This window comes from Nomascus leucogenys, chromosome 16 (assembly GCF_006542625.1).
Source record: "Nomascus leucogenys isolate Asia chromosome 16, Asia_NLE_v1, whole genome shotgun sequence".
Lineage (NCBI taxonomy): Eukaryota > Metazoa > Chordata > Mammalia > Primates > Hylobatidae > Nomascus > Nomascus leucogenys.
In genome coordinates, this window is record NC_044396.1 from 53,731,111 (window position 1) to 53,756,627 (window position 25,517).

At 41.5% G+C, this 25,517-nt stretch overlaps 1 protein-coding gene across 2 annotated transcripts in view; it reads left to right on the plus strand.

Annotated features, from left to right (window-relative positions):
- GRHL2 (grainyhead like transcription factor 2) overlaps positions 1–25,517 on the plus strand; it is a 177,481-nt gene that overhangs the window by 78,664 nt on the left and 73,300 nt on the right. For both annotated transcript variants that reach the window (XM_003256071.3, XM_030794974.1), the window contains exons 6-7: positions 1,549–1,705; positions 5,302–5,413. In XM_003256071.3, coding sequence (XP_003256119.2) covers positions 1,549–1,705; positions 5,302–5,413 — 269 coding nt within the window. The remainder of the gene's footprint in view (positions 1–1,548; positions 1,706–5,301; positions 5,414–25,517) is intronic.

The following is a 25,517-nucleotide window of genomic DNA, read 5'->3' on the forward strand; positions in this document are numbered from 1 at the left end:
GGAAGGAAAGTTCACTGCTTTCTTCATGTTTTCAAAGCAGTCTGTGCCCTAGACAAGACGCAAGCTAGTGGTCTAGGTGATTCCTAATATCCTGTCCAGGTCTAAAGTGTTATGATTCAATGGTACTGTGTTGAAATTGCTTTTTCAGACAAAATGACAATGGAATCAGTTCTGTTTTGAATGATTTATTTCCCAACTTCTTTTAAGACACATATTCTGGAATTTGCTTAGTTTGTTAGCTTAAGCCTAAGATTTTTTTATCATAAAATAGGAATATTATTCTGCCCTTCAGATTTTCTTCTCATTATAAAAGTTAAAAAATAAATAAAACATTACAGAAATATTTAACATAGAAAGCAAGAGCCCCCCGTAATCCTGTCAGGAGGCCATTTTCAGAGATAAAGTTTGAGTCATCTTTGTGTCCAGCCTTCCAAAGACTATGAAATAAAAGAGCTAAAAAAAAAACTCAGTGGAGAGTTTCTGATGATCTAGAAAACACGTGGTGTTTTTTATTGGATTGTCATTGGATTGTCACTGTGAGCCATCCTGCAGTATAGCAGAAATAAATATTTCTGAATGAATGTGTTAAACAAAAAATGATTGTGGTTCATACCTGTTGTGTTATTTTAAATAATTGATATACTCTTCAAAGTTGGGAAAAATTGGTGTTTTTCTTTTGTAAATTATATCATGTTTTTTAAAAAATATGAGGTACACTATTTAGAGCAGGGATCTGCACACTTTTTCTGAAATGAACTAGAGAGTAAGAATTTTAGGTTTGGCAGGCTATTGTCTCTACCACAACGACTCATCCTTGCTGTTGTAGTACGAAAGCAGTCATAGACAGTATGTAAACAAATGAGTGCAGCTGTGTTCCAGTAAACTTTTATTTACAAAAACAGGCAGTGAGATGGATTTGGCCTATGGGCCATCATTTGCAAACCCCTGATTTAGAACAACCCTGCCATGAGTTCTTCCGCAGGCTTGAAAACAAGAAGCAAAAGACAAGAAGTACTCCCTGTTATTAGGGAACTATATTCTCAGATGAATGTTTGAGTTTTGGATTTTCATGTCTTGAGATGTTTTATAGTAAGGTACAGCTATCTGTAACACCTTTGTTAGACAAAAAAAAAAAAAAAAGATTAGGTATATACATGAATTGAACAAATTTATTTAGTTGTTTTGTTGTTAGGGTAAAAATGGCAAATTCTATTAATTCTTAAGCTTCGAGCATTACCTAATTGCCAGCTAAGATCTACCAGAGGTTCTCCTGGTAGAGTTTTTTTTTTGCACAATTGGCCAGGCACATCGTGGACTTTTTCCCCTTCCAAACCATCTGGTTTATGGGCCACTGTTAGAAATGTTGTATACATTGTACTAGCAATGACCTTTGGTCTGGTCTCATCTCTTTTGCCATATGCTGTGTTTTGTCTCTAAAACAGTAAACATTGGTTAATATTCATGCGAAATGCTATTGATGTGAAATTGGTCAAAAAAGCAGAAATGTCCAAGTGAGTGGATCTGACTGCTGTTTGTTTTCTTTCACAGTGGCACGTTTCAGTACACCCTGGAAGCCACCAAATCTCTCCGTCAGAAGCAGGGGGAGGGCCCCATGACCTACCTCAACAAAGGACAGTTCTATGCCATAACACTCAGTGAGACCGGAGACAACAAATGCTTCCGACACCCCATCAGCAAAGTCAGGGTAGGGGCCACATTTCTCAGATAAAGTACAAAGGAATCCGATGAACGGAATAGCTACCTCACAGCCTTGTGGAATGACATGGAAAAAAAATAAAACCTTCAATATAAATAATTATAGAACGAATGTCAGAGAGTTGAGGCAAGAGTGCTATTGGCTTGTAGTTTATCATTGTAATCAGTAACCAGTAAACCCCAGGGAAGGGACATGGTTGGAACATGCTGTCTGACTGTATCCAAGGAATTTTCCTGCTTCACTCACTGCTTATGTGCTTCCTCGTTGTTGTTGTTTTCAATCAATTGATCTTAATTTTTCAAGTAAGTAGCTGTAAGTCAGAACCCCTCTGTGGGTAAGAAAGAGATTTGTTCTATTCTGTAAAGGAAAATGCAATTCACTCTGAATCCCTAGGCCTGGTGGAACTTGGTTTCAAAGCCTTCTGCAGCCCAGTGCTTTCTCGGGGTTCCAGAGATGAGGCATGATCCCCTCCAGGAGTCACTTGGGGGAGTTTTCAGATTCATGAGTATTAGTTCTACTTGTGGGAAATGAAACTGGCTCTCCCTTCTCTGGAAGCCTGCCAGCTTCTGGCATGCTTGCTACTGCCAAGAAGGGAGAGGCCCGGTAATCCTTCTCTACTGAAAAGGAAAATTATAGCACAGCTCTGAAAAGAGGTGGAAGGACTTTCCTGATCTGTTGTAAAATGATTTATGCTGTTGTGTCCATGATGCCCAGCCCACCTTGTTTTAGTCACAGCTCCCTCCTCCTACCACTTCAGAACACCGAAGAAGGGGGCACGCTGTGTGCCTGCAGCACCACAACTCGGGCATGTCCCCCAGTGTAGGTGGGGCACAGGTTCTGCACAGGGCTGAGCTCACTGCAGTGAGAAAGTTGCTGGTGTGCTGTGTGCCCATCAGGAGAATTAGTAAGTTCTAACGCTGTGGTCAAGACTGCGGTGGAGAATATGCCATCACAATAATAATAACAAGAGTCATAAAATAGCAATTTATATTATTATCTTCAAGCGCCAGGTACTGTATTAGGTGCCATCTGTCTAGTAACTCATTGAAACTGACAACAACCCTATGAAAAAGGCACTATTGTTTTTATGATATTACAGATAAGGAAACTTGGTGATAAAGTTTCAGAAACTAGTAACTGGCCAAGGTTACATAGCTAAAAGGTGAGGGAACCAGGATCTACCCCAGGGCGTCAGACTCCTGAACCCAACTCTCTTTACCGTGAGGTTGTGCTGTGTTGAGCAGCATGGAGGGCTGAAGGCAGGGAAATGTTAGCCTGGATGTATTTCTCTCTGGATATATTTCCTATAAATTACATCCTCCCCCTCTTGTATATGAGCATCTGGTAAGAAGACACTGAATAAATTTGCTTTTTTTTTTAAGGCTTATAAATTCCAAGTGTTAGTATAACTCATATATACACCCTCTTAACATCATTATCATCAACCTGGAAAAAATGGTGGGTGGTTAGTATTCTAAGGTCATGACAACAGTTTGGAGTACAGGGACTTTCCCAAGAATTCTACTTTGCTGAAATCATGAAAATAATTTAATAAGAAAATTTTATGTCTTTATGTTCCATTTTGGCTAAAGTGAAGAGTCTCCCCTTTCTTGTAAGGACTTCACCCTCCACCCTCCACCCTTGGAGACTAAGTTGGCGCCTCTTAGAGTGGCTCTTTCTTACTCCCCAGCTCTGGGGCAGGAAGGAGAAATGCGTTTGTGACCTACCAGCGTTTATTTCTGAGAACAGTGTTTCATTCCAAGTCGAAGCATGTAGGGCATGGTAACAACAGTTTCAAACTGCTTTTTCCTTTATCATTGAAGTAATAAATTTCCATACCAAATATATGCCATTATTTATGCTAATTTAGACACTTGCCAGAAAAAATATTACTTTAAATGTTATTTTTATTTTGAGACAGAAATAAATACCAGGAAGCCAACCAGTAAACTTCTACACATAAATGGAAAAGTTTGAGGCGTGGCAGAGGGTAGAATGAAAAGCTGGCTGAGTTCATAGTTGCACCAGCACAGAAAGTGGTTTTCTTTGTTGTCATGTATCCAGTGCCTCTGCAATCTCACTGCTTGTGAATTTGAAACAATATAGTTACATATTTCTAAACAGTTTTCCTAACAAACATCTGCTTTCTTGTGTAAAAATTGTTTACACATACTTTAGGCAAGAGCCAGATTTCAAAGTGACAGCCAGCCACCAGCATGTATTTGCTGTCTATTATTCGTCAGGCGTCAGGGTGAATGGCAGACACTGTTTCTGTCCTTGCTAAGTTTGATGTTAATTGGGAAGACATTGCCATTGGCTGAATAATTGTAAATCAGTAAATGACTACTAATGTGTAAACTGCTACAAAGGAGAAGGTTGTTTTGGTTTTGGTTTTGGTTTTGGTTTTTGAGACAGGATCTCACTCTGTCACCCAGGCTGGAGTACAGTGGCATGGTCACTACTCATTGAAGCCTCAACCTCCCAAGCTCAAACGGATCCAACTGTCTCAGCCTCCCAAGTAGCTGGGACTTCAGACGTGCACCACCATGCCTGGCTTTTTATTTTATTTTATTTTTTTGCAGAGATAGGGTCTCACTATGTTCTCCAGGCTGGCCTTGAATTCCTGGACTCAAGAGATCTTCCCACCTCAGTTTCCCAAAGTGTTGGGATTACAGGCGTGAGTGACCTGGACCAGCCCTAAGAAGTTCTTAAGGAATGAGAGTCCATGAAATATTTTTCTGGAATAGTAGGAAAGTGCCTCAGAAGTGTTTTGGATGTATAGTGAGAGGAGGAGTATTCCTGATACTGTAATTAAAGGGTTTTTTTTGGAAGAGGGCTGTTTTTGGTACTGTCTCCATTTCATAAGTGACGGTGAATTAATGTGTATTTAGTTTAATGAGGCTGTTTATAATTTAGAACTGAAAAGAGTTTCGAATTCTTATTTCTGCAAGATATAATTAGTTTCTCAAGCTCATTTTTAAAGTACATCCACATTAGATTTAAATAGATATGTCGTTGCCCTTGTGTTTTTCAGTGTATGAAATATCTGTAGTTTAGATCTATGTTCACCAACATGAATTTGTCTTTCAGCATTTTCCTCATTTCCTTAGTATTTTTCTCATTAATTTTGATATTCCAGCCTGAGGCACTTAATTAGACCACAAACAGATGTTTGCTTCTTTACAAATGGCATCACATTTTATGTTTAAGGAGTAGAAATTTCAAAAGAATGCTTGTTTCCAATACAAGAAAAAAAAATGTGGGGGGTTTCTGCTGACCTCACAAAATAGTACATTTGCTGATAATTGGTTAATCTGGTTGTTTATAACCTCCTGGTAAAACTGATGTAGGGCTCTTTTTTTTTCTTTCCTTCATGCTCCAAAATGAATTTGAAAGACAAATTCATTTTTTAAGTAGCTCCATTTTATAACAAAACAGACCATACAACCAAGCTTGTCTGGGCTTTTCTAAAGCAAGAAAAGCAGCATGACACAAACACACCTCTGGTAGAACTTCCAGAACTGGAGACTGAGGCAACAGAGGCACTGAACAAAAAGTAAGCTCCACCATTCTCCCCTCTGCAGAGTGTGGTGATGGTGGTCTTCAGTGAAGACAAAAACAGAGATGAACAGCTCAAATACTGGAAATACTGGCACTCTCGGCAGCATACGGCGAAGCAGAGGGTCCTTGACATTGGTAAGTTGACCTTGACTTCCCTGTATAGTCCTCGATAAACTGACATGTTGTCTCAATGCCAAGGGGAGCCCAGTGCAGTAATCACAGCTGGAGCCACAGAGCTCTTGTGATGTGCCAGGCACTAGTCTACGTCTGGACATTTAGTGCAGATCAGACTGAGTAACCAAAATCAGGCTAGGCCGAGAGCAAAGCGTTTTCTATTCTATGAAAGTCAACTATGTCTCATAAAATCACAGTCATATATTCAGATTTGCAATGACCATTTCAATTCCTAAAATGTGTTTTCATGGCCTCCCCGTTTGAGCCTAGTAGGCAGTCAGCAGGTCAGATGAACTCTTATCCCTGTGACATAAACTCAAGCTCATGTGACCCTAAAGACATTTGACAAAGGTCATGTGACTACACAGTGAGTTTCTAGTTCTCTGTCCAGTGTTCTTTCCATTTCAACACATGCCTAGTGTAAGCAATGCTAGGTGGTCAGGCAAGTGAACCATTTAAAGAAGGAGTGAATCTGCCAGGAGTCTGTGTACCCCTAAACATGAGGTCTGTTCTGTAGAGACCAGCAGCCCCCTGGATGGCACATTACTTGGGGTCCAGTCTGGAAGGCAACACTCGTGCCCAATAATTCACTGGGCATGAATTCATGGCCAAGGTTGGAAAGGCTGAAGGCACAATGAGACAATCCAGCTATTACCTGCAGGGCTGGAGAATCAAAGGGAGGAGGAGGTGGGTGTTGGAGGAGCCAGCCAGCAGGAGCTGGGACCACAGAGAGAGCTATTTTCCAATGGGAGATGAAAGCACAGCAGAATTGCTGCCAGAGATGTTCTCAATGCCAAGAGGGAGGAGAAGAACTGTCCTGGCTTCTCTCTGCCTCGTGATCTCCTGCCAGTGCCTCCCATTGGCAGAATTTAACTCAGAGTCAGAGGGCACATTACCCTGGAAAGTGCAGTTTGCAGAATCAACCTCTGAGATGCAGAGCAAAGTAGGGGAAGTCAGGGAATAGATCTTAAAACTTCCAAAAATTACTTAAAAACAGACAGTAATGTATGTGTTTCCAAATAATTTTACCACTGTTTCCATAAGAAGTAAGTCATTTCTCATTTGTAGACTTCATTACCCCATTTTGCTGACTAAGATGCTTCAGTCCAAATGAGTGTGGGCTAAATGAAGGTTCCCATCATGCTGGGTATGAAAAGGTGTTACTGAGTCTTGCAAAGGACAATTACTTTGATTTCTTACACACTGCAGTGAGGACTTTTCAGATCTTCCATTTCACCCTGGCTAGGACTCCTTGACCACAATGGCAGAGTTTAGTGACTAGGATAGGGTCAGAGGCTCACTGTAGAAGACAATGAAACTAGTTACTGGTTTTTCTTGCAAAATAGTTCAGCCGCTCCTCACCCCCGTGTCACACACATACATCTATTGTATTAACTAGTCAAACATATTTATTGAATAAACAAGGAAACTAAGGCCTAGGAAGGCTCACTGGCCCATATCACATGACTCCCCCTCAGGTAATTAGTGCAAGAGCCGCGATAAGATCTGTCTTCCTGACCTGAGTTGATAAACTAAACCAAGACCTGGTGACTAGGACGGGGGTTGGGGATACTTGCCTTAACCTGTTTAGTTAAATCTGCATAGAGCAGAGGAACAATTTTATTTTATTTGAAAAGTTAGCCTTATAATTATTACCCAAGAAAATGAAAGGGGCAATTAAAGAGAAATATGGAGTAGGTCCAAATAAGGCAAATAATAAAAGCATTTTACTGGCATACCTGTTGATCCAACTTTGATATTGTTACAGGGTTTACTTTTCTGAGACTAGAATGATTTCTCAGATCTTGTAAGACTGCAGATCTTCTTATCTTCTTTATCATCTCTCGCCGGCCTTCAGACTTTTCTTTCTGTATACACATGTGTCCCCATAGGCACACACATACTTTATCTCTGAGATTTGTGACCTTTACTAAGTAGCTTCATGGGTAACTGGGCTACTTGCTTCCAACCTGAGAACAAGGCATTAAATCCATCAGTTAGCTTCAATGAGACATGTGTTTTCCGAGCACAGTCTCTACCTCAACCTCAACCTGACATCTGCTCACATAGAGTGAGAAAATATGCAAAAATCTCATACAATTCATTCTTCTGCTAGATTAAAAAAATCAAATCATGCATTTCTCTGCCAGTGGGTTGTAAACACCATTTCCCATGTAAAGGAGCACTGATGGTGTCCTGGCACATATGTCTGCCTGTTGCACCATCATCTGCTTTAACTCTGGAGTGTGATATTGGGAAGGTTTCTGAGGTCACCCCTTGTCTCCACTAGGAGTATCATGGAGGGTTATCAGTGCCTGCAGAGGGTGAAGGAAGGCAGAGAGTGCATGGGCCATACATTTGCCAATTTTGGTTAGGAACCTTCTAATGGCCTAAAAAATAAAAAAATAAAAACGTATCCCGAATTATTTAATGCATTTCTTTTTTGAAACCCCCATGAAGCTGGAGGTTAAACTCAGGGCTCAAAAGTCGCAATTCCCAAATCTCCACCAGCATCTATGGTCTGCAGGTTCAACCAAGTCAGCCAGGCAGTGACCCTGAAGCTGGAGTTAGAGACCGAGATGAGGGCCCCTTAGCTAATAATTATACATACTTATGGAATACCTGTGATATTTTGATACAGGCATACAATATGCAACGATCAAATCAGGGCATTTAGGATATCCATCGCCTCAAACATTTACCATTTCTTTGTGTTCAGAATATCCCAAATCTTCTCTTCTACCTATTTTGAAATATACAATAAATTATTGCTAACTATAATCACTCAGCTCTGCTACTGAATGCTGGAACTTATTCCTGCTATCTAACTGTGTTTGTACCCATTAACCAACCTCTCTTCATCCCTCCCTCCCTGTCACTCTTCGCAGCCAGAGTGACCTCAAGTGATCTGCCTGCCTCGGCCTCCCAAAGTGCTGGGATTACAGGCGAGAGCCATTGCGCCTGGCCAAAATAACCCATTTTCTTGTTTAAAAGCCGAGATGCTAAGAGGGAAGAATTTTACGCAAGATCACACACATGATAAATGGTATGTAGGTGGGATAGAAACCCAAGAATGCCAAAATGTGCACCATTTTTTATTTTTATTTTATTTTATTTATTTATTTATTTTTGAGACAGAATCTTGCTCTGTCGCCCAGGCTGGAGTACGGTGGCATGATCTCGGCTCACTGCAACCTCCGACTCCCGGGTTCAAGCGATTCTCCTGCCTCAGCCTCCTGAGTAGCTGGGGCTACAGGAACACGCCACCACGCCCAGCTAATTTTTTGTATTTTTAGTAGAGACGGGGTTTCACCGTGTTAGCCAGGATAGTCTCAATCTCCTAACCTCGTGATCTGCCCGTCTCGGCCTCCCAAAGTGCTGGGATTACAGGCGTGAACCACGTCACGCCACCATTTTTAAAAAACAATTATTTGAAGCCCTCTCTCCACCATATACCGCCTTTGTATTCTGGCCTCTAGCCAGTTCTTGGCACCCACCAGGCCCTGTCTACATGGAGAGAGGCTGATTCACAGACGTCCTGATTCTTTGGTCTGTGCCTTCCTCTCCAGATATGGAGGACGTTTTGCAGTCTGAGTGGTGGACTTCTTGGCTGCTGCTAGTTCTGACATCGGTGGAAGCCAGTTTGATATGCAGTTCTTGTACATTGGGTCATAAACTGTTTGGCAGGAGTTAGGGGCAGGGGAGGAAAACATTAGCAATGAGCTCTAACTTGGTATAAGTAAACCAAACAAACCCAGGCCCAAGTGGATTCTGCTGCTTTTCAAAACACATAAGCAAAGTTCTCTGAGTCTCACAAGTTCATTCTTGTGAGCTCCTTGAATAACAACAATTATTCAAGGTCATAAATAAGTTTACATTCTGCAGTCCCAGGAGCATTCCTATGTCAGTTATACCTCCTGTGTGGAATCGCTACTTGAATTAAATTTGCAGTTTGATTTTCTCCGAGTGAGAAAGCCCCTTTAAAAGAAGACATGGAGTTAGTGATGGCCCCATATTAGTTAACACCGATTTGAGGAAAAGCATAGTTATTCCACATTCATTCTGCAAAAGTTTACTGAACACCTACTATGTGCCAGACTCTTTGTTAGGCACTGGCAATACAAATGTAATCAAAGCAGAGCCCTCTACTCAAACTGCTCAAGACTAGGGGCAAGAAGATGACTAGCTAAGATATCACGTGGTAAGTGGCAGCATAGAAGAGCACTTCCCAGAGAAGTTTCTGAGACTCATCTGAAAGGATAACTAGGGCATGTGAGGTCAAAAAGGTAGGGAAGTTGCTGCAAGTCATGCAATAGCACATTCATAGGTATAATAATCAAGACAAAAAAAGTGGGACTGAAGCCGGGCACAGTGGCTCACACCTCTAATCCCAGCACTTTGGGAGGCCATAGCAGGCAGATCACTTGAGGCGGAAAGTTCCAGACCAGCCGGCCAACATGGTGAAACCCCATCTCTACTAAAAATATAAAAATTAGCCGGGCATGGTGGCAGGCACCTACAATTCCAGCTACTCGGGAGACTGAGGCAGGAGAATCCCTTGAACCCAGGAGGTGGAGGTTACAGTGAGCCAAGATCACACCACTGCACTCCATCCTGGGCAACAGAGCAAGACTCCGTCTCAAAAAAAAAAATGGGACTGACAAATTATTTATTATTTATTTATTTTTTTAATTAATTTTTTTTGCACACAAAACAATAAACATTTTCTAAAGATACATACAAACAAAAAGATGCATATCAAACATATTAGGAAGGTTGCACAAGGGAAGACGGGGAATAGAAATGGGGGGTGGGAATTAAAGAAAATAAATGAGAGAGGGACTCTGTATGGATCAATGATAATAACTCAATCCTCTATTTGACAAAGAAGAAGGAGAAGGAAGAGGAAGAAAAAGAAAGTGGGATAAAGGATCAGAAAGGGAGGAAAATAGAAAAAATTAGAGTATGACTCCAGGGTAGACCTGTTGTGTTGTCACTGGGTTGGTTGGTTGGTTTGTCTGTTGTATTTTTCATATGTTTTGCCATGTTGGCCAGGCTGGTCTCGAACTCCTAGTCTCAAGTGATCAACCCGCCTCAGCCTCCCAGAGTGCTGGGACCACAGGCGTGAGCCACCACATCCAGCCCCCATATTGCATCTGGCCTCCGTGGTAGACCTCCCAGATGGGGCGGCCGGGCAGAGGCGCTCCTCACTTCCTAGATGGGGTGGTGGCCGGGCAGAGACGCTCTTCACTTCCTAGATGGGGGGGTGGCCGGGCAGAGACACTCTTCACTTCCTAGATGGGGTGGCGGCCAGGCAGAGGTGCTCCTCACTTCCCAGATGGGGCGGTCGGGCAGAGACGCTCCTCACTTCTTCCCAGATGGGGCGGCCGGACAGAGGCGTTTCTCACTTCCCAGATGGGTGGCCGGGCAGAGACGCTCCTCAACTCCCAGACGGGGCGGCCGGGCAGAGTTGCTCCTCACTTCTTCCCAGACGGGGCGGCCGGGCAGAGGCGCCCCTCACTTCTACCTAGATGGGGCGGCCGGGCAGAGGCGCCCCTCACTTCTTCCCAGACGGGGTGGCCAGGCAGAGGTGCTCCCCACATCCCAGACAGGGTGGCCGGGCAGAGGTGCTCCCCACTTCCCAGACTGGGCGGCCGGGCAGAGGCGTTCCTCACTTCTTCCCAGACGGGGTGGCCGAGCAGAGGCGCTCCTCACATCCCAGACGGGGCGGCCGGGCAGAGGCGCCCCTCACTTCTTCCCAGACGGGGCGGCCGGGGCGGCCGGGCAGAGGTGCTCCTCACATCCCAGACGAGGCGGCCGGGCAGAGATGCTCCTCACTTCTTCCCAAACGGGACGGCCGGGCAGAGGCGCTCCTCACCTCCCAGACGGGGCGGCCAGGCAGAGTTGCTCCTCACCTCCCAGACAGGGTGGCGACAAATTATTTAATAAAGTCTGATAACACTGTTAGCCAAGGTGGGAGGGGCGGATACTCTCACACATGCTAGTAAGAGTGCTAGTTGATTTGACCCATGCAGAGAGTAGGGTGAAGGAAGGAAGTCCTCAGTACTTGGGGCTGTGGAAAGGCTTACATTTTTTAAGGGGATCTTAGAATGGCAGGGAGATGTAGCACAGATGGAATTTTCTGGTCGCAAACTCTAAAAGAAACCCTGGTTAAGCTGTTTCTATGTGTCACAGGCTGAAGCCCTGGGCCCCCAGTGGAGGCTGACTGAGCCCAGGAAGGATTCTAGGGGTCCACGGGCAGAGACGCTCTTCACTTCCTAGATGGGGGGGCGGCCGGGCAGAGATGCAGAAGGCTCTGAGTGTTAGAGGTTCATTGATTCTTGACACCTCAGTCCTGGTGGCACACCTCAGAGCTGCAGGTAGAATGTCAGGGAAATGCTATTGAGTTCCTCTGTGATCACCCACCTCACCATCTTTGCAGAGGAACGTCACTAAGCCAGAAGTGGAGCTCAGAGTTTCTTGCTCTTTGTTGCTTTAACAGTATCTTGGCTCCATAAAGTCTTGTTTTACAGTTTTGTTGGGGACATATTCAAGTGTGTGTGTGTATGTGTATGTATTTATACTTTTTTATACTGAGGTTTAACATGAATATCTTGTTTAGCCATGTTTTTCTGTTGTTGAATGAAGCGGATTTTAGAGATCCAAGATGTGTAAGAGAGGGTAGTAATAGAAATTGTACCTGCAAATTGCCATTCATCCAAGGGGCTATGTTACATTTGCACATCAGTCCTCCCAGAACTTTAATAAGGACAGACAGTGGAGAATGTGCAGAAGTAATAATCAAATAGAATACTGTGATAAAATGAACTTTCTCTTGAATGAGTTGCAGTGCTTGATTTTGGAGGCTTTGGATAACCATTGGGGATTTTTGGCAGGTTTGTAATGGGATATCTGTATTTCAGGGAGGTAATTCTGAGCCAGCATGTGGGATGGATGCAGTGAGGGATGGACTGGCAATGGAAAACCAGCAATAGCCAGGAGAAAGACTGGGATTGGAGGCATGAATTGCAAAGAGGAAATACAAAGTTAACCCAGTAGTGAGAGACAAACCGTCGAGCTGATAGAGCTTTGATGACTGATTGGCTGTGGGGGATACAGGGGAACAAAAGGATCATGAAGAAAAGCACAGCTTTGCTAACTGGTTGGATACCCTCCCCAGAGGCAGGTGAGACAGAAGGAGCAGTGTGGCCAAGTGTTGAGGGAGTGGAGGTTGGCCAGGTACTGAGTTCAGCCAGGGGCATGTTGATTTTGAGGCACCGTCTACACATAGAACAGGCTGGGAGTTTCCCAGGACTTATTTGCACAGTGGAGTTATCCAGTTTTGCACAGTGTGTGAGCCATTTAAAAAATATTTAAAATGGATCACAAATAAAAAAGTTAACTAGATATCAGTCCAAATCTCCTCAAATAGTGGATAATTCCAAAACCACGTTCTCGGGAAGGCATATTTTTCTATTTGTTACCTTTCAAACAGGGAAGGAAAATTAGAAGAGGTTCAACAACCAACATTAACTTCATAGAGTGAAAGCCAGAAGCTACAACAGTTAATTGGTAGCACATTCATATGTAACTTCTCCCTACAGAAGAGAACTAAGAATTCCTTTACTACTTTCTGGTGCAGATGTTCCAAAATAATGCACATAGCAGTTCTTGTGCTTTCAGAATGGGCAGTACAGGTTGTGATGTAATGAGCCTGATTCCATAAACACATCCAAATAAACATCATTACTTTATAGTCACATCCAGTGTAAGCATTATTGATACAAGGTTGTAGTTAATTGTGAAATAAACTGTATGCTCTTTATTCAATCTCTGTCTTTAATGTTGGTTCGCAGTAATCTTTCCTGTATCGGGATTTATTAGTTACATTGTTAATATTAGTCCTGTAGATTTCCGTGGTAATTAGCAGGCAATTATAGTACAATTTCAGTTATTAGCATGTGATAATAGGATTTTCGTCTGTGTCCTAATACAAATCTATTTCTTAAGAGTCAATGTTTAAATTGTGCTCTGTTGAAAGTAGTTTTATATTAAGGTCACACTTTTTTGAAAACTTAAGTTTTCAAAATGAAATCAAAACATTTCTTCACGTTCGATTCTCCATAGTTCTTTCTGAGGGCAAAGGAAGCCTCTCAAAAGACTCTTGATCACAGACTTTAGTTGACCTCTGTGAATGATTCAGCATGGCTATCCTGTTAAGGTCTAGAAGCTCTTTTTAATCTGGAGTCATGCTCCACTTTCAAACAGGAATCATAATTAAACCTAAAGGACAGTTTATTTTAACTGTTAAAAAAGTTTGTTTGTTTTTATTTGAGTTTTTTAGAGGAAGCTGGCTTTGGATGAGTCCTACAAGAATGCTTTCTCAGTTTTTATAGCCAGTCCTGGGCTGGGCTACTCCGAGAGCTATGCAGAAAAGTGGGAGGGTGGAGATTTAAAGTGGTATGTAGGAAGAGGTGACGTCCACATGTTGAGAGGTCAGGTAGCCAGGTTGCTAGGTGGCTAGGTGGTTAGGAGGTCAAGTGGCCAGGTGGCCAGGTGGTCAGATGGTCAGGTGGTCAAGTGGCCAGGTAGCTAGGTGACCAGGTAGCCAGGTGGTCAGTTGGCCAGGTAGCCAAGTGGTCAGGTAGTCAGGTAGCCAGGTGATCAGGTAGCCAGGTAGTCAGGTGGCTAGCTGGCCAGGTAGCTAGGTGGTCAGGTAGCTAGGTGGTCAGGTAGCCAGGTGATCAGGTAGCCAAGTGGCCAGGTGGCCAGGTGATCAGGCAGTGTGGATTTGTGGCCCAAACAGGCCAGGAGGCAAGAGCACCAGCAACTCCCCACTCTCTTCAGCAGGGCTTCCCACCATCCCATCTAGTTTAGTTCTCTGGCTCTCTGGAGGGCTGTCCTTTTCCCCAAATTATACAGATTTGCTCTCTCCCTACAGTCTGGAAAATGTAGGTCTTCCCTCCTTTAAAAATAACTCAAGTAAATAGGATTTCATTTTTTGATGTTTTTCTAGGCTGTTTCCATACTTCTGAATAGACATGAAAAATAAATTTGATTACAAACCAAACCAAACCTCTTGAGAGCTCCCAAATTAAAAAAACAAAATCCAAAGGCTGGTGAGAATTAAGGCTGTAGTTGGAGCTCAGTCAGAAGAGCGAGCTCCATCCCCATGTCCTCCATAGGACCAGATGCGAGGGGAACTCTGGGTTGCGGGCCAGCAACAGCCTCACTTGCAGCTCCAGATCCTTCCTCTGTTGCATCCGCCCTTGCTGTTATCACGAGTTCATGTGCAGTGTAAGACATGCTCTGTTTTCTAGAGACGTGCTAAAGCTGCAGTTATGGAAAACTCCTTTTCATCTCAACCTTGATTAGAAACATTTATGTGATAAAAGTGTGGTAGGCTGTGAAGGTTAATTAACTTAAAACACTGTAAATGCAAGGGTTCTCTAAAGTTTAATATTTGTTTAGGCAGAAAATAATTTTCAATCACAATTGAGCCACTGTGGGTTTTCAGTTACTGGACACCTGTCTCAGGATGAATCCTGGAAACTCATTCTGTTGAGGGCAGCATCTCTGGAAAATCCCTTCCACTGTGTGTGTGATGGGGGTGGTCCTTGGGCTCCCTCTGTTTCCCTCCAGGGAAGGGTCAGGATTCTATCCCCAGCTCCAGTCCCTGATCCCTGCAGACTCCCTTTCAAGCTATTGCTGGGCCCTCTTCTTTCCTTCCACCCCATGTTTCTTAAAAGAGGAGCCTACACTTCCTGCCCGACATCTTAAACTGTCACTCATTTCTCAATCCAGCATAATCTGTCTTTTATTAATATTTTTAAATGACAGATATCTTTTCACCCTTCACTAGTTTTTCCTATTTACTTCCAACCTCTTGTTTGACCCATCTCTGGGGTTCTCCTTGCCTAGAATAGCCCTCCATCGCTTCTTCACCTGGAAGACATCTCACACCTTGAGACCTTGTTCCCTGTCCCCACTCAGGTAAGATCTTCCTAATCTTCCCAGGTAGAGTCAACTGTTCCCTCTGCGGGCTTTGGTTTAGATCTAAACAATAGCACTTGGCAGTGTTTCACTTGGTTTATTCATTCATTCATTTCTTCATCCTACTAGACGCTGAACTTTTTGAATGAAGAGAGGATTTTTTTAACCTTGAATCTTTGTATGCTTAGCAGCTGGTACAGAACCTGGCAGAGAACAGATGCTCAACCAATGTTGCACAATCGATGAGCACACTGCCATGTGTGGTTTTGTGCATCTAGGTGACAGTGACAGTAAGCAGGCATGTGCCTGGTTCACTGAGAAACCTGACTGGGGTTGGACTCTCCTCTTTCATGCTGAAAGAATCATTTTTGGTAGTATTTTCCGGATACTAGAAGACTAAATATGCCTTTAGTACTTCCATTTCTTATATTTAAATATATTTTATTGTACTATAAACATTTTGATTTAACTTAAATACTTCTGAGACTTAATTGCCAGCCTACAAACATAATATATATACTCATAAGCAAGGATAAATGTCTGCTTTTAAACTTAACTAGAAATTATTTCTGTTTTCCTGAAACAAACATGTGGAAAATTGTTGAAAGACAAACTTTTTTCAAAAAAGTAGCTAGATGTGGAATTAAAACTTACAACGAATGTGTCCCTTCATCATTTTCCTTCACTGCTCCTCGGAACTCAGTTTATCTGGTTCCAGCACATTATTGTTTAATAAGCCTTTTCTGATATTTCTCCTGCTCCTGCAAATGTTAAAGCCATGAGCGGTTAACCAGAAGGAATGTTACAGAGAAGATAAAAGCAGACAATGGATGCTTGAAGAGCCCTCTGAGGGTCTGTTTTAATGACAGGGTAAAGCTGTCCTATAGAGGTACTGGTTTAGATGACGAGATTTCAAAATCAAAACACACACACATACTCACACGCACAGATAACTGAAACCACTGATAGACCTGCCGTGTTTAGTGCTATACAGTGCTATATTTCCTATCTGTCATTTTTTTAAATACACATTTACTGGACATTGAGTTGTTTTTCCCCTAACCGGTGGGACTTTTGTTATATCCATAGCTGTAACATCATTCTTTCATCTCCAATGTGGAATTTATACTTTTATTTGATTTCATGTTTTTTATTTGGGACCTCATTATTTTCTTTTTTCAGATGTGCATTTAAGGAAACTTCAGGCACTCTCATAGTATTATAGTTTTTAGTATTAGTGGATTGGCTTAAAAATGACAACAAAAATAAAACCCTAGAGATACAACTAGATAGTTCATGAAACTTATATGTTTCATGAACAAAACTATAGAGCCGGTCTATTCAGCCACCCTCTAGCATTTGCTAGAAGTTTCTCTCCCTGTGGCCTTCAATAGAAACAAATGTATGTCTTTGTAACATCCACAAGAGTGAAATTAGGCAAATTTAAAGTTTTTCTTCCTTGTTTACAAAACCTAAAACTTGCCAAGTTTTTTCAATATTAAATTAAACTCTTTGAGGTTGTAGAAGCCAAAATAAGGTAAAGCTAATCTGAAGAAAACTCTTTGAACAGACTTCAGGAATGTGGACCACCACTAGTTTCTCTGCTTTTGAAAAAACATGTGTTGAAATAATTGAGTGCTTAATAAGTGAGAGTCTCATCATTGTTCAACAATCCTGTGCCATAGGTGCTGTAGTGTCTCCATTTCACAGATAAGGCAGCCAGCTTAATGAGGTCATGTAGTTCTCCAAACGTTGTTGTGGACTCAAGTCCACTCACACCTACAGTCTGGGGTCAGCATTAGAACGGTAAACTGTAACAGCAACAGCAGTTTCCCTCCTTAAGAGAACTCAAATTCCTATTTTGACATAATATCAAAATCCTCTAATAATTTCAGAATTGATGAAAAATAAGTAAAAGTACACAGGACTAGCGACGTGAGTCATTCAAGTAGCAGTTAATGCAAAAATCATTCCTGCAACAAACTAGAATAGTCCATGAGCCACTTCCCAGTGGCTCCCCACCCCCTCAACACACGTAAGAGGTTTACCTTCCTATGTCACTTAACTCATTCTGTGTATGTGATTTGGGCAGCCAGGGGTAAGTGGGAAGCTTGAAAATGAACATTTATCTTACTGTATTTTGAGTTACTCAAGTAATTGGGCTTGTAGTTCAAATTTAGTGAAAGATAATCCACTTGAAGATTTATAGTCTTTCTTCTGCACTGCCAATTACCAAAAAGTTATTTCTAGTGTTTGAATCTATTCAGTCTGCAACTCTGAAGTACAATTATAAGTGTTTGAAAATTATTTCTCACACTGAGGGTTGTTAGACACTAGAATGAGGCTGTGGAGTCTTATAGAACAGACATTCTTGAGACGCTTGCCAATAATATAAAATACCACCATTTCAGAAAGAGTTCAGTTTCCTTTTATAAATTAGAGTCAGTTTAACCAAGTGTTATAGTTTCTGGATATATCATCTGGGGTGGGAAAAGATTAGGGAGCTTTGTGGTAGAAGGGGCCCTGTTTGCCGGGGTGATTACTGCTGATTAACCACTTTGGGCAGTAACTTCTAATCCCATGTGCCTGTAACTTCTTGTCCCCACATGTACTCCCAAGAGTGTCAGTATATTAGACAACAGCATGAAGAATGGAAAACCGGCATATGCTTGAGTAGTTCATGCAGTGTTATAAGCATGTTACTTACCAAATCACAGTTTGCGTTTTCCTTCATTCAGAAAACTGTCAGAAACTGCCAGGTACTTTTGTGTGATTTACAAATTAAATTTGTGGACAGAGACAAAATGGTTATATTTAAAATCTCCCTGAGCCACATGGACTAATGAAATGAGTTGAATGTTTAGCCTTTCTGAGTTACTAAATCTGGATCTATGTGCCATGGTGCAAGCTTGGGCACACGTGCATGTGTGTCTGTGTGTGTCTATGTACAGGATATGACCTATTGTCAGTTTGAAATCAAGTTTGCTAGTCAAGACCAACATTCTTAAAAAATGAAATCAGATAGAATAAAAAATACTAGCATACACAGAACGTAATAATGGGTTACAATGTCAAATGTTCATACTCTGTGCTTATGGTCAGTACAACTTGAAAGCTATAACGTTGTCTATATAATTCCTTCTCCACAAACAGGAGGGTGAATCAAGCACATGTGAAATATTAGATGTAGCCTAAAGAGAAAGTTCTAAGAAACACAAATGTTATCTGTGAGGGTATTATACTAAGCCATGGAGAGTAAATAGTAATAATATTATCAATAATTATGCCTTTAATAATATAATAATAGAAGAGTCACTCTATGCTGGTCACATATGTTTTCATAATTTCAGCTGTTATTGTCCTGGATTAAGTGTGGAAAGAGGCTCATTTGGCTGTGTAGCAGAGAAGTCAAAGGCCTCTGGCATGTATGTAGATGAATTTCATAAGTTCTAATCTCAGCCTGGCCCCTTACAAACTGACTGTGGGGGATGGGAGAATACTTACATGCTTACCTGTTTCCTATTCTATGTCATGGGAATAATAATAATAAAAAGCTACCAAGCAAAACTGTCTGAGATAATACTTGTGAAGTGTATATGTTTAGCACAGGGCTCTCAAAAAATGGTGACCATTATTTTTATTTGCTCATGGGCCAGTATTTCAATGATGGAAATACTTTAGTGCCTCTAAAAATCAGCTCTAGTGTCAACACACTTAAGGAAACCAAGTCAGGTCACCTCTGACTCTGTAAAGCATTAAAAGAAAATAATGAACTCATAAGTGAGTTCTTGTGAGTCATTCAGGTTTTAAGAAGCCACTGCTTTGATTTTGAAAACAGAAAAAAAAATCTCAGAATCTACTTAGACTAGGGTTCATTTATTCTGCCTGTTTCAAGTCAGAGCAAATGTTCCTGGAAGGACCCTCTCCTGTTTCCTGAGTTTGAGCCGATCCTATTTGGCACTGCAGACAGGGAGAAGTGGATGTTTGAGGACAGGTGGGAGGTGCAAAGTGAAGACCTGTATTGGTCCCACCTTCCACTATGAGACTAGCAGGGTCCAGTTCTCTTAGCTATTGTCTCTATTTTGTAGATTAGGAAATTTCAAGTTCAGAGAAGTTGAATTAACTCACCGAAGGTCTCAGGGCTTAGTGGGAAGAAGGATGGAAAATTAAATTCACGTCTGTGTGTCTCCACCACCATGTTGTTTCTCTTTATGCCTTGATTGCCACCTTGTAAATAGAATTCTAAGCATCAGGACCCCAAATATATAAACTATGTCGAGCTCTCAGCTTTTGTTAAAAGCATCTTATTAGGCCGTGGTGTATGTACCTTGAGTCGGCAATCGTGCCCAGAGCCATTTTCAGCATTCCAGCTTCATTATTTCACTAGTCCAGACAGAATCCGCACCTTTCAGAAGAGAAGCAATCTTTATATTAATTATGCCACTCCTTTTAATCTCCAACAATATATACAAAAATAATTAAAAGGGGTAGTTATAATTTACCAAGTATGTGAAGCTTAATTAAGGTGGAAGAATTAACACTGCCTTTGACGGGATTTCCAGAATCACACTTGCACCTACAATCCGTTTGAAGAAAGCTCAGCCTACAGAAGTCTGAATTTAAAAACCTATTAACAGGCCAGTGATTATATGCAAAAGATAAAAAATAAAAAAGATAACAAAAGGATTCACCATAACAATTCAAATAGAATTGGATCCTATAATTTCTGTGCCAAATATAACTTGCCAGAAACACAAACACAAAGCATTGCATTTTCACACATCCTCAGTAGTTCTTTGCAGAAGCACTGCAAAGTTTATCATCACTTCCTCAACACTGACACCTCTTGTTTTCTTAGAAAGGCTAACTTTGGAATTTTTCTTTCAATCTTCACAGTGCTTGCAGTATATGGAGATATTTTCTTGTTTGTCTCCTCTCTACTGAAGCACCCCAACCTTGTCCTTCTTGTCAAGGAATTTGCAATGATCCCAAAATGTCCAGTCTCTTTGCCTCATCAAGCTTACATTCCTTCAGTGCTTCCCAAGAAACTAGTAGCCATTGTAGGACATACTTGATCCCAATATCTGCTGACAATGTGTTGTTGAATTTGCAAGACAAATATGGGCAGTGGTTGGAAGTGTAGCCTTTGGCATCAAGCAGACCCAGATTCAAATCACAGGTTGGCTTGTTACCAGCTATGTGATTTTCCACAAACAGCTTAACTTCTCTGTGGGAGGAAGATGCTGATTCCTGCTTCATAGAGTGGTTGCCAGGATTAGCAGAGATGATAAAGGCTTCACATAGGCTTGGCATGAGCTTGTAAGTTCTCTGTTTGTGGCAGTTATTATCCTAAGAGCATTTGCATTTTAATGCCAGGAGATGACAATGTCTTTATCCAAAGGATGGAGTGTTTCAGGATGAGCTTCCAGGCATAAGAATAAGCAGACATCCTGGAGCAGGTGGTGCTCGAATCTTACTGTGCAGGTAACTGCCTGTCCTCCCATATTGGTATTTAGTCCTCCTAAGAAGGGAAATCTGAGAAGCGAAGAGGAACTGTCACATGGACTTCATTGACAGTTGACGTAGGACCTTAATGACAGATAAAGCACTTTCTTTTTTTTTTTTTTTTTTTGAGACAGAGTCTTGCTCTGTCGCCCAGGCTGGAATGCAGTGGCACAATCTTGGCTCACTGCAACCTCCGCCTCCCGGGTTCAAGCAATTCTCCCGCCTCAGCCTCCTGCGTGGCTGGGATTACAGGTGCACACCACCACGCCTGGCTAATTTTTGTATTTTCAGTAGAGATGGGGTTTCACCACGTTGGTCAGGCTGGTCTCAAACTCCTGACCTCGTGATCCACCTGCCTTGGCCTCCCAAGTTGCTGGGATTACAGGCACGAGCGACCACACCCAGCCAGATATAGCATTTTCTAATACTGTGTGGAGTGAACCAAAGGCACCAAAATAATCCAATAATGAAGTTGCTCCTTTTAATTATTCTGGCATTTCCATTTGCCATAGAACAATATTAAGTGTGGTCCCCAGACCAGCCACATCAGCTCTACCTGAGACCTTGCTAGAAATGCAAATTCTTGGCCACATTCTAGACCTATGGAATCGGAATCTCTGAGAGTGGCTCTACCTGAGACCTTGCTAGAAATGCAAATTCTTGGCCACATTCTAGACCTATGGAATCAGAATCTCTGAGAGTGGATAGAGAATCTGCATTTTACCAAAGCCCTCCAGGTGATTCTGGTGCACTGCAACATTCGAGAAGCGCCGTTATAGAATATCCACTCAAGCCTGTAAGCCATGGGAATTTGGAAACACTTGTTCTGCTTTGGGAGGATCCTAGCAGGCCCTAGAGAATTTCCATGTGTTCCCATACACTTCACTCTGAGATTTCAAGGACACACACAGCCTTAGAGAGGACCTTGGACATTTTGGCTATATCTCTGGCAGCATATGACATTAACAATGAGATCAAGTTCATTCTTATTTCATTAGAAAGACTCCCATTTTTTCTACCCATGGTTTTATTCTTTTTGTTGTTGTTGTTGTTGAGATGGAGTTTCTGTCACCCAAGCTGGAGTGCAATGGCGTGATCTCGGCTCACTGCAACCTGTGCCTCCCGAGTTCCAGTGATTCTCTTGCCTCAGCCTTCAGAGTAGCTGGGATTACAGGCACTCACCACCACGCCTGGCTAATTTTTGTATTTTAGTAGAGATGGGGTTTCCCCATGTTGGCCAGGCTGGTCTTGAACTCCTGACCTCAGATGATCCACCTGTCTCGGCCTCCCAAAGTGTTAGGATTATAGGCGTGAGCCACCATGCCCGGCCGGCATAATTTTTTAAAACCTGTTTCAGCCAATAATAATATTGTTGCATCATGCCTGTTTTGGGAAATATTAAGCCATTTTCCTATTTGTTCACTCATCCTCGCCAGGTAGGTGTTAGTATTGTGTTTACAGACTAGTATTTAAAATATGTCATTTTTATGTTGCCTTGTCACTTTTTTTAGGGGAAAAAAGTCCATTTGAAATTCAGTATGTTCACAATGATGTATTTTATAGTTGTGTTTTATAATTCTTTTAAAGCGGGGTGATTATTTTTCAGCTATGGTAACTATCATTGCAAAAACAAGCCATTCACTCAGATCACATGAGTTCTAATCACAGGAAGGAATCCCAGATGTAGGAGGTTAAGTGGGACCCTTAAAAATGATATGTCCTCGTCCTAAATCCCAAAACTTGTAAATATGACCTTATTTGGGAAAAAGATCTTTGCAGATTGTGATTAAGGATCTCAAGATAAGATCATCCTGGATTAAGGTGGGGCCTACATCCAACGACAAATCCTTAGAAGAGAAGGGGGAACAGGCCGGGCACGGTGGCTCACACCTGTAAGACCAACACTTTGGGAGACTGAGGCAGGCGGATCACCTGAGGTCAGGAGTTCAAGACCAGCCTGGCCAACATGGTGAAACCCCATCTCTACTAAAAATATCAAAAAAATTAGCCAGGTGTGGTGGCAGATACCTGTAATCCTAGCTACTCGGGAGGCTGAGGCAGGAGAATCGCTTGAACTTGGGAGGCAGAGATTGCAGTGAGCCAAGATTGCACCATCGCACTCCAGCCCAGACAATAAGAGTGAGAGTCTGTATCAAAAAAAAAAAAAAAAAAGGTAGAGAGCAAAGGGGGAACAGATGCAGAGACACAGAAGAGAAGGTCATGTGAAGACAGAAGTGGAGATCGGAGTCACACACTGCTGGCATGGCACAGCTTGATTTCAAACTCCTGGCCTCTGGAACTGTGAGCAAAAATATTCCTGTTGTTCAAAGCCACCATGTTTATGGTAATTAGTTATGACAGCTCAAGGAAACCAGCACAGCAGCTCATTACTATGCCTTTTCCTGACTACAGCTGTCAACATTTACAACATTCAGGTTTGAGAAACTTTCTTGAGGAAATAAGTTGAGGAAGGCTCAACACCAGATTACTGAGTTTCCATTCCTACCGTGGGCCATAAACTCTTAAGCATGCAACACTTATCCTAGGACATACACCCAGCTTTCAGAAACTGGAGGCACATCTATTAGCATTTTATTTGTCGGACAGCTATGCATGTGGACAAAGCCACACTGGTGTGCATCAGCTGTTTAGTCCCTTGGAAGACTTTGGCAGTCGTGAAGTGGGAGCAGAGCTATTGTACCACCTGTAAAGACTGAACACAAAGGGTAGAGATGAGCAGACATTTCTTGTATGGTATAAGGCTAGAGAGGAGTGCATGACATTAGTCTTTTAGTTATCTTTCTTGTTTAGAATGCCCATGGTTCCATCCATTCATTCACTCAACAAACTTATGGAGCACATCCTATGAGTATGATATTAAGCACTGAGAAAGCAGCAGTATTTAAGATAAGTTCCTTGCCCTCGTATAACATATATAACTAGTGAGAAATGTTGGTGATAAATAGTAAACTAATAAATAAAATACTTGTACATGCCATGAAGGACATACACAAGGTAATGGAACCACTCAATAAAAAGTAGCCTTACTATTCTTTTGTTTTGGGCATAAAAAAGCAGATTAAGGATAATCATCTTATTCATTTATTTACCTATATACTTATTTATATTCTGTCTCTGGGACTGAAAGAGCCAAAAGATTAGGGACTTAGTTTTGTTTCTTGCTCTTTCTCAAGCATGAGGACACTGCCTGGCACATAGAGGGCTCATAGAAAATATTTCCTCAATACATTTGTTGATTAAGTGAAGTTGATAGAAACTGACAGGGACCTTGAACAAGATTAGAGTATCTTATTTGTATCTATATTGCATTTGTTTTTGAAATTCTTTCCTTATTTGAGCTAATACAATTTTTACAGAAGACATTTTTTATGTGGAGAAGCTATGGGAAATAAAACCTCATAATGTTATAACTCATGAGAGCTAGGATACATGTTTGAACAAATTTTCTTGGTTTGTCTTTATTTCTAGATATGACATTTTCTCTTTTTTACAATTCACCTAAAAGCTGCTTATTTTTAAATGTGTATTTAAAACTTCAAAGTTGCAAGACTGTCTTTTAGAATAATTAGCTATAAAGAATCAAGGACTTCAGTTGATCTAAATTCAACGGTCTTCTTTTCTCTTCAAAATTTTAGGAGTTTGGCTGGCCTACTGGAAGCACAGGTTTATATTTAAAATCATCCCAAGTATAGTCGTATAACCTTATTCTAAATTTGAAAGATATAAAATTGTGTTTTTTTCCTTTTTGTTTTCTCTTTTAGCTTTAACTATTTATTTTAAAATCAGTAAGAAAACTGAATACCCTAAGAAAAAAAATGGGCAAAGGACAGAACAGGAAGTGTTCCAATAAATAAATACATTTTTAAAACAAAGAAAAGGGCTGGGTGCCGTGGCTTACGCCTGTAATCCCAGCACTTTGGGAGGCCAAGGCAGGTGGATCACGAGGTCAGGAGATCGAGACCATCCTGGCTAACATGGTGAAACCCTGTCTCTACTAAAAATACAAAAAATTAGCCTGGAGTGGTGGCGGGCGCCTGTAGTCCCAGCCACTCGGGAGGCTGAGGCAGGAGAATTGCTTGAACCCAGGAGGCAGAGCTCGCAGTGAGCCGAGATTGCACCACTGCACTCCAGCCTGGGTGACAGAGCGGGACTCTGTCTCAAAAAATAAAAATAAAAAATAATAAAATAAATAAATAAAACAAAGAGAAAAAAATAAAGAAATACAAGGAGTCAAAAAGAAAATGAAAGATGATTCAACCTGTTTCGCAATCAATAAATTACAAATTAAAATAACGAGTCACCATGTTTTGCATATCAATTTGGAAGGAAACATTTTGAGGAAACAAGAACACATGCACATGCACTGTTACTGTGAACATCAATTGTTTCAACTTTTGCAGGAACACTTTGACAAAATGAATTAAAAGCCTTAAAAATTTTTTTTCCTTTGACCTGCTACTTTCACTTCTAGGAATATATGTTAATGAAATATAATTAAGCATATATGCATTTTTAGCTGTATAGATAATTAAATAAAACATTATTT